This window comes from Mus musculus, chromosome 15 (genome assembly GCF_000001635.26).
Source record: "Mus musculus strain C57BL/6J chromosome 15, GRCm38.p6 C57BL/6J".
NCBI lineage: Eukaryota > Metazoa > Chordata > Mammalia > Rodentia > Muridae > Mus > Mus musculus.
This window is the reverse complement of record NC_000081.6, coordinates 43019614-43029950: the sequence shown is the minus strand read 5'-3', so window position 1 is coordinate 43029950 and position 10337 is coordinate 43019614. Positions and strand designations below refer to the sequence as shown.

Sequence of the window (10337 nt, the reverse complement as noted above, 5' to 3'; positions counted from 1 at the left end):
TCCCTCTACCTCTGACTCCCAAGCTCATGTAAATAAGAATATGTATGATGGAATGTTCCAGAAAGACTTTAATGTTTCCTCTATTGATAAGTATGTCAGGTAATAGATATGTTAATTAATTTGATTTAGTCATTTTACAATGTGAAAATATGTTAGAACAGTATATGCATACAATAAAGACAATCTTCATTTGCCATCTAAAGTGGTTACAATGAACTCTTTATACAGGCTGAGGTAGGCTCAAGCTTGATCATTTTATTTGCCTACTTAACATGTCTTTCTAGACAAAACAATGACCAAACTAGCACCTTTTTAATTAAGAGTCATTTTCAATGTCTGAAGAGTTTAGGGCAATTATTCCTAAGCGTATATACCTTATATCCAAATATGTGTGATCACTATGAATGAATTGTCTTATGATCATAATAAGAACATTTCTATGGTAAAGAATTTTTCTTAGACCCATTAATGATAAATATTAGGGACATGTAGTAGTAATCTTAGAAATGGATTTAATTGCTAGAGCCTTACAATACAAAGTACATTAGTTCTGTTGCAAGGATATTTTATTGCTTCAGAAGTCATTAAAAATAAGAAAAATTATACTAGGACACAGGTAATTCACTGTTCTGTAGTTTTGTCCACGTTTATATTATTCTCCTAGGATAGATTTTTAGGCCTCAGTCAAAAGTTATGAATCTCTACCAAATGGCTTCAGAGAATGGGTGTATCAGCCTTATGGTGGTTGTTGTTGTTGTTGTTGTTGTTGTTGTTGCATCCGATGCCTGCTGCTTCATATTCTTAATACATTCAGTGATGTTTATTCATAGGAGAGTCCTTCATCAACACTTAGTTTTATTGGCATTTTTAGTTGTTACATATATTTACTAACCATTTTTAATATTTTCTTAATTGTATTTAGGTCCTTTGTATATTTTTGTATGAACTCCTGAAATATTTTTAAAAGGAACTGGCATTTTTTTTCACAGAATCATTCTTCACTCTTTAAAAAATAAATTTTCTTTTCCTAATCATTCTTCTGTAAACTCAGTGTGTCCATATTAAAAACAAAACAAAAAGAAATCACCAATTAGCCATTCATTATCTGCAACCTAGACTTTGAATGTTGAATCAACCTTTCTTATTCTGCACCCAGATTGCCTTGTGAGAGATGGTAGAATTTGATAGGACAGTTGTTAAAGTGACCCTACATCCTTTAGTGTTAGCTGCTTGAAAGATTTTATGAATTCACAGAATTCTGGTATAGCACAAACTGAAAAATTTGCATCTTGGACATAGGTGATTATTTTTGTTATAGTTGTGGCTACAACAGTAATTATACTTGATTCTCCAGTTTTATACTTGTCCTGTGTGACTCTTTCTCATTTCCATCTATATGTTTAGGAGTATATGTGGCAAAGAAGCTTTTCTATTTATAATCACAGCCACTGTTTTGTTGGTTCAGCTTGCTTCTATTACCTTTCCTCTTGCAAAGTCTTTCTTAGGACAAACAATAGGCAGTGTGGAGACCCTAGATAGCCTCTGTGCCATACTGATGGAAGTATACAGACCATTACTGCAATGATGCAAAGACTCTGAAGTCAAATGAAAAGAAAATTGTAGGATTTGAGAGTTTGTAAAAGAAATCAAAGAGTGAATTCAACAGATTCATTGTTTTCAAAGCCTGCCTGCTATTTTGTTTCAAAATAACATACCGTATTGTGAATGTAATAGTAGCAATCTACAGCAGAGTCTTAGGAATATTTCCACAGTATTTCCCCACCTTTCACTGTAGAAGAATGGATAAGATACCCTTTTGTACCATTTCCATATGTGTGTAAGTCAACAAGATTATGTTGCTTTACCATGTGGCTTTGATAAAGCCTTTCTAGTTTTGTCATTTTGATAATTTTATCTTCCTTAAATCTTAGCAACATGACTTTCTCATGTAATATGTCATATAACCTTTTGGTTAACAAGGACCATAGTTGTAGAAGAAGACTCACAATGTCTTGCCACATATGTCGATCACAATATCTACCCTTTTAAACTAAAGAGTAAGAAAGCAAAATCTGTTAGATTTCTCTTAGGGTAACATATATGCATGCCTTTGAATATGCATAATATGTTGAGAATGTACAAAAATACAAAGTCCAGAAGTCATTCTCAAACTTTTAATTTCTTCAATCCCCACATAGATATATCAATATATCTAGATATAGTTTAAGAAATTTAGGAATAAAAACTAGCATATATAAATATTATCCAATATGTCCAATAAAGTTTACCAAACAGATAAGAGCAAGGTCAGATATATTTCTCAGTTTTAACCTTATTTTCTAATGTCTGAAATTTGGAAGAAAATGTATGTAGAATTCTTTCTATAATTTCTTTTTTAATATTGTTTTATTATTTTAAGTTGAGCATTAAGTCAGTACAATCTACTGTGAACCACAAAGTATTTTTACTTAATTCACTCCTGTTTGTGGTCAGATTTTGGCTTACTATCTTAATTCTTTGGTATTTGCAATATATTTAATATCAGAAATGGTACTGGCCCCAATCAAAACCAACCAACCAAGAGTTTTCGGAGGAAAACCATTATGGTTATCATTGGGTCCCCAAATTATTGTTAGTTAGACCTTGTCACCAAAAACTAACCATTCAATTTGAAAGAATATCTCATAGTTTTAAGAAGTATCACTGAATAAGCCCACAATATGAAGTGTTTCAAGTAAATGTCACAGTCATATTACAAAGCCAAAGACTCTCTGATGTGGGTGATTTCATTGGAATAATTATTAGATAACTGACAAAAATTTAGCTGCCTTAAAAGTATGAGTCACTGTGCACAGATCGGGGCTTAGTGAAAATAGTATGTGTTTCCCATAGAGGCTCACAGCATTCATAACACAAGCTCAGATCTCTTGGAAATCAAGTCATAGATGGTTGTAAGCCACGATGGGACTGAACCCAGGTCCTCTGCATGAGCAGCAAGTCTCCTTAACCACTGAGCCAACTCTCCATCCCCATCTAGTTTATTTTATATTAGTGACCTTTTTCCACATGAAGATTTTGAAATTGTGAATGCCAGGAGCTCTTTTTGACATTTTCAGTCTAGAAAAATAAGTTTTTCAGTCTAGTAAAATAAGTTTTAGCTTAATTTTCCATTCACTTAATTTCAATTTACTTTTTTTTCAAGAGAAATGCCAAGATTTCGATAAAGGAATGATAAACCTAATAAATATTTTATGTATTCAGTACATTCTGTACATTCTTACCAATGCTCCTTTCTCTTCTCTACTCCTAACTCCACACCATCCACACGTCCTCCGTTTCTCTTCAGAAAAGGGAAGCCCCCAATGAATAGCAAATAAGAATGACATATCAAATTGCAATAAGACTAGGCACTTCTCCTCATATTAAGGCTGGATGAGACAACACAGTAGGAGGAAAAGAGTCCCAAAAGCAGGCAAAGAGTAAGAGACAACCATCATTCCCACGGTTAGGAGTCCTGTAAGAAGACCAAGCTACACAACTGTAACATATATACAAAGCACCTAGGTCAGGCCCGCACAGGCTCCCTGGTTGCTGATTCAGACTGTGTGAGCCTGTAATGGGCTCAGGTAACTTGAATCTGTAGGATTTCTTGCGGTGTGCTTGACCTCTCTGGCTCCTACAATTCTTCCTTTCCCACTTCTGCAGGATTCCTGAGCTATGCCTAATGTTTGACTGTGGGTCTCTGCATCTGTTTCCACCAGCTGCTAGATGAAGCCTCTCTGATGGTAGTTTTGTTAGGCTCCTATCTATGAGTATAAACAGAATATTATTAGGAATTGTTTTACTCTCTCTCTCTCTCTGTCTCTCTCTGTCTCTCTGTCTGCCTGTCTCTGTCTCTCTCTTTCTCTCTCTCTCTCTCTCTTGTAATGTTTGGTTCTATTCTAGATCTCTGGTTTCTCGTCTTCCAAGCAATGTCATGGGTAGGCTCCTTTTCATGGTATGGGTCTCAATCTAGACAAGTCATTTGTTGGCTGCTCTAATGGTTTCTGTGCCATCTTTACCCCAGAATATCTTGTTGACAGGACAAATTATAGTTTGAAAGTTTTGTTTCTGAGTTGGTGTCCCAGTCCTGGAAGCTTTGCCTGATTACAGAATAGCCAGTGAAGGCTTTATATCCTCTATTGCTTGGGGTGTTAGCTAGGGTCATCCATGTAGATTCTAGGGAGTTTCCATTATACTAGGAATGCGCAGGCTGCTCCCAGTTCCAGTTGTTTCTCTCAGTATACTGTCCTTCTCTCCTTCTGTCTTCCCCATCCTGATCTCTCTTGTTCCCATCCCCCACCCTCACCTCTGGCCAGGGTTAATGTCTATTCTGTTTCCCCCTTCCCAGGGAAATTCATGGGTCTCCCTCTTGAGTTCTCCTTGTAAACGGAATGATTTTAAACCTATAGTCAGCAATGGTTGTTGCAAGCTTAGGATATGTGTTTAGTTAGAGAATGTGTAGAACTGAGAAATCTTTGTAAAACTTTGTAACTGACACTTCTCTTTAAACATGCTGTTTTCTCTTAAGTACTTCTTTGTGCTCATCAGGCGTGTCATCATTAGAGATAATGGACCTACATAGTTATAACTTCACAGCTGTTTGGATTAATGAAGGCTTGGACTACGGTTTCATTGGGTAGGATTAAGTATGTTTAAAGATGGCAGAATGCCATTATAACATTTAATGCCAAAATTTAATGAGAACCAGAAGTTAACTTCAAGGACCTTTATAATTTAATATGGGGGTATGATCATGTTCTCATTATTTTAATGTAGAGTCTATTAAAATAAGTTTATCATCTTCTTTGTGATGTTTGTTTTTACTCAGGCACTATTTGTTGAATGTTGACTGTATTCCTGTCACTTTGCTGGGGCATTGAGGCGTAAGACTATTTCCCTTCCTCAACACTAACAGTGACCATCTCATCAGAAAGTGAACGAATAGGAAATACTTCCTTTAACTTAGGAAACTGAAGTCTTTGCTTTGGATTTATAAGAGATATACCTCCTTCATCTCCTGCTTATTTTAATTTTTAAAGATTTATTTTATGGGCATCAGTGTTTTCTTGTTTGTATACCTATCATGTGGTTACATGGAGCCTGTGAAGGTCAGAAAATATGCAGATCCCTTGGAAATTGATTATGTTCAGGTTGTTTTGAACCACCATTGGAACTGAACTGAGGGCTTCTTCAAGTGTGGGAAGTTCTCTTAACCACCGAGCTATCTTTGTGTGTGTGTGTGTGTGTGTGTGTGTGTGTTCTCCATTTCAAGGTTGTATTGTAAAGGGCTAGAGAACTGAATTTCTTATGTATAGGGAGATTGAAGTGCATCAATTGGATAGTAAGTGCCATGTTGTTGTCACTTCCATGCAGGTTGCTTTGGTAACTGATGGCTGAACCCTACAGGGGTAGACCATGTGTGCTGTATAACGTTGGGAGCACAGAAGGTAGAGAAGGGTAGTTGATAACCAGAATATTTTCTAGAGTGGTTTTACTGCGCTAAGGGTATGTTGTAATGACTTTCTGTAAAATGGGACATTTATGAAGCCCCCTTTCTTTTAATCTTGTCATGTGTAATATAAAATATGATTGTAATATAAAATAACCAAACCCAAGTGCCTCCTGTTTCTTGTTCCCTTTTTCCATAATCTTGTATATACACGTATGTAAAGAAATGTTAATTCCTTCTGAAGTGAAATACAGATCACAAACAGGAGATAGAAGAAATAAAAGATGGCAGAGGCAGAGGAGAAATTGTATGCAATAGTCTATGATGGAGGAAAACCCCAAGTATTTATTTGTGGTCCAGTCATTTTAGTGACTAAAGAAAAGAATGGAAATAGAAGAATATCACCATAGGTCTTTTAAAAATATCTATAGTTGAATGCACCCTGACCTTAACTCTGTGTATGTACCCTTGTTATTCTGCATGTTAAAGCTGGAATTATTGGGTGTGTATGGCAGACTACCCTGCTACATCCCCAGTATGTGAATATTAGTGCATAAACTCAAGTCTTTTTTTCTCAAATGTTTTTGAGAGATCATCTTATAAAAATAATTCAGGAAATCTGTGGGGAAAGTAATTATGTTTTACGAGAGCAGTTTCAAAGTCTTCCTAAAACTTGGATGATAGAACTTAATGGTTATTTTGTGTCTAATCGAGACATTTCAATTTAATTAAATATTACCACCATATGTTTTATTAATCCAAATTATATCACATGTGACTCTTTGGACTTTCAGGGTTTCTTGAAAAAAGTGAATCATTTTGTTGTATGTACTGTATGGTCAGAAGAAATCAGTTGTATACTCAATATAGTTTTACTGTGCCTTACCTGAAGAGAAACTCTACACAGAATGTATGACACGGGGTAGGGAACAGAGCGTCTACTGCACTATTAGGTGATAGCACACAGCATGGCCTGGAGCATTTATGTGCTTAATTACCCATCCAAAGAGATCTAAAGTCTGTATGTTGTACTGTAATGGGAGCTATGCCTGGATAATTTAAGTGTTTTATTTTATTTTTTTCTGAAATGATGTGAACTTATTTTCCTAAACACTGTGCTAAATAAAGTTTATATTTATACATAAAGAAGAAGACTATCACTCATTTGTTAGAACAACCAAGCCTTCTTCTCAGTGTTAACAGGAATGATGAGTCTAGGCAATTAGATGAGAACCAATGAAACACATGATGCATGATCCCTCATGAGTTTCCGTTTTTATAGAAAAATGAAAAAAAAAATGAGCGCACACAGCTAATTGTTTCATTCATTAGTCTATAGAGAACCTGGTGGGAATGGTGTTAAAAGCAAGAGCCCATTCCCCTGAAGAAGGGAGTTTGAAACTTCTGGCATATTTACTATAGAGAGAGGCTTACTTTCATTTGACCAGCAGACATGTGGAACAGCAGAGAGATGCAAAGATGGCTGGTAAAAGGTAGCATTGTTAAAAGTAAGAGAGTATAAATGAATTTTTTGTGCCAGGATTATATTTGAAAGACTAATCTGGCCTCTGGGAAGTTTTTAAATATGCCAGTTCCCTGTAAAAAGAAGATCTGTCTCTGTTTTAGACAACATATCCAATTTAGGAAATTATTATTATTTCATCAAAATTAATGTGAACAATTTTCCCTTTGAGGCTGCCTTTTCCATAGGTGATGTTTTCCAGATGGGCTTTGTACAAAATTCTTAATTTTTTTCTTTTTAAGAAAAGAAACTTTTCTGACATCCTCTATTTTCCCTCTTTCTCCATCCATCCTAGGAAAGAGAACACCAAAGGCAAAAGAGAAGAGAAACAAGAAGAAGAGGCGGAAGCTGATTGAGAGAGCCCAAGAGCAGCACAGCGTCTTCCTCGCTACAGACAGAGTGAACCAATAAAATACAAGAAATAGCTGGGGCATTTTGAGGTTTTCTGTTTTGTTTATGTTGTTGTTTTGCAAAAGTGCACAAAGCTACTCTCCAGTCCACACTGGTGGACAGCATTCCTGATCCTCTGACCAGTATCCATTTTCAGTAATGCTGCAGAGGGAGGTGCCCAAGCATGGACTCAGCGTTATTTATGCTTTGATTGGAATCTGGGGCCTGTGATGGCAGGAGCTTGTTGAGCTGAGTCAGCGGGAGCTGATGCATCTGTACTCTTGTGATGAGCACAGTGTGTCATAAGAACCTGTCCCTGGCACGGTGGACCCACAGGAGGCACAAGGCTGTAGATCACCACCAGAGAATGCACCTGTGCCTATTTTGATGGATGGCAATGCTAAGCAAGCAAGCACTGTTCACTTGTGACTTTCATTTCTCACACTGTGCACTGTCAAAGACAAATGTGCATGGAAAAATGTTTAGTGTCACCTCATGGCGTTCTCAGCATCAGTGACCTTCAAACGGTCCTACAATGAGACTGTGTTCTAGCTAGGGGTATGCTGTGGAAATTCCTGCTACATTTCATCTTAGTGCTAACATGTACAGATTCTGCTGCGCTACATTCAAAGCTCATTACTGTATATTTATGCTTTCTCTGTGTAACAAGTTATACCTGATAAGATGTCACTTTGTTTCTAGTGGTTCTTAACCATGGTCTGGTACATGGCTATTCTAGTTTTGGAAATTAACAAGTGTTTTGTTGCCTCTTGTTTTCTTTTGTTCCTATCATTTTTGGCGGGGGTGGGGTGGGCTTGATTCTAACCGTAAGTATAGGATAAGCTAGTTTTGTATATAGAGTCAAATGACTGATGTCAGAGGATCAGTGCTGATAGAACTTCCCCAGTTCATGTCACCATACACACAGAGAGAAAGCAGCATGAGGCATCTTGCCATCAGAAGCCAAATTTCTTTTGAGTCCCAAAATTGATGACTTATGAAATATAGCTGAAAACAAGATTTGGGTGTAGTTACTTGTATTTATTATACAATTTCCAATTACATTTTTTTTCAAACTCAAAATAACCCATGACTTTGAGTGATAGGTCACTTGGCAATGTTCTTGAATTACTGGGGAAGCTGTTGTCACTAAGATAATGAGAGAGAAAATAGAATGGCTTCGCCCAAGTGAGAGCCACATCTTACATTTCTCTGTTGAATCGGAATCAACTATATTAGAACAGAAGCCTGATGGAAGCTTTCTAGTTAACACACACAAGGCCATGGTTTCAAAAACATCTTTGTCCCCTTAGGTCAGTTTGTCCTTAGATTATGAATTGGCAGGTTCTAATTGCATTATTTCCCTGGCTGATCCAGGAAAAAGTTAGAACAAAATAAGTTGCATAGTTTTGAGGAAACATCCAAAGCAAGGCGAAGCCTTTCCTTGCCTTGCATTGGCAAAACTACCTCTTTAGCATTTATGTTGATTCAGAAACATCTTGCTGATATGTGTAGATGTTTTAAGCTTCATTGTGAAAATATTGATGCAAGATAAGCCATATATGAATGTTGTATTCAACTTTAGGGCTTGAAATTAATCCTAAAGTGTTCACCTCTCTCCATGTCTATTTACACTCTGTTCCTATTTACTAAGAGGGTAGGGGTCTCCTTAATATCATACTTCATTGTTAATAAGTCAATGCTTGTTATGTTTCTTGGCTGTTGTTTTTGTGCATTAAAAACTCAAAAATTGTTTTTTAGACTGTTTTTATTTTGCTTTAACAGAGTACACTTAAGGGAAAGTGCATAGCATTCCTTACCAACACTGCTTCCTGCTAGTGAGTGATCAAAAATATGAGAGATTTTGTTGATATTAGTGTTTATCATATTCATTTATGTAAAATATTATTGCAAAGTAGTTGAAAGTGGGATTTTCATAACTAGGCTTCATAAGTTCCAATCTAGGTTAAGAAACCTGGGACAAATTGCTTAATCTCTCTGTGTTGCTATCCACCAGTAGGGCTGTGTTTTAGGGGCTATAGTAAGACATATACTACAGTTCTCCATACCCACAGGTTGTAATGGACTCCACTGTGTATCACAGATGTTTGCAAAACATTACATCCATTCTTACTGAACATATATTTTTCGTTATTCTGTACACTTAATGTATTCAGAAACACTTAAACATAACATTTAGACATTATGTATTTTTTATAATTTTTAGTGTATGAGGAAGTTTGTACACATAATTTTGAGAAAATATAACACCAGTTTTTATGAGAGCATCTTTGGGTTGTGGTATCTGCAGGATCTTATGGAAGCAATGCCCTGAGGAAACCAAGACATCCTAGTACAGACTTTGAGTTAAGAGGTGGGTGTTTAATATATAAAGTGTTGTCACTATAGAAGTTTGCCAAATACTACACTATTACTTATTCCATTGGCTATTTATATTTTCCCCAAACACTCTATTAACAAAATAGAATCTAAAATTGTTTAGTGGTAGAGAATTTTGCTGGCATCCATAATCCTAGGACCCATCTTTCATACTGCAAATAAATGAATAAACATTTATGGAAATATCAGATACCTCCAATCTATTGATTGACTTCTAGTCATTAACTTCATTCTAATGGGAATTTATTCCCACTTATTTTTGAGGTTCTGTGTTAAAACTGCACACATATAGATTTAAAAGTGAATTCATGGCTGTATTTCTCAGTTGGGGTACACTCAAGGAAATTAAACCAGGCATTTCAAATGCACTCTAATATCAAGAATATAGTAATTACACAGGTAGTCAATGAGCCATGAAGTCAAATGTGTTACCAAAATAAGCCAGAGTGGAGCTATAGCAGCAAGCCACTATCATGCTTTAGGGAGAATTATAAAAATGTAATTATCAAGCTATTCCCTTAAAGCTTCAAGCTA

General features: G+C 36.1%; 1 protein-coding gene across 7 annotated transcripts in view; it reads left to right on the top strand.

Annotated features, from left to right (window-relative positions):
* The window catches only part of Rspo2 (R-spondin 2), a 150807-nt gene extending 141644 nt beyond the window's left edge, over positions 1–9163 (top strand). For 4 of the 7 annotated variants that reach the window (XM_017316596.2, XM_011245609.2, XM_011245607.2 and 1 more), the window contains exon 6: positions 7309–9163. In XM_017316596.2, the coding sequence (XP_017172085.1) occupies positions 7309–7424 (116 nt within the window). In that variant the 3' untranslated portion in view covers positions 7425–9163. The remainder of the gene's footprint in view (positions 1–7308) is intronic. The other 3 variants (NM_001357956.1, NM_172815.3, NM_001357957.1) reach the window with 1 other exon arrangement.
* Positions 9164–10337: the final 1174 nt, after the last annotated feature.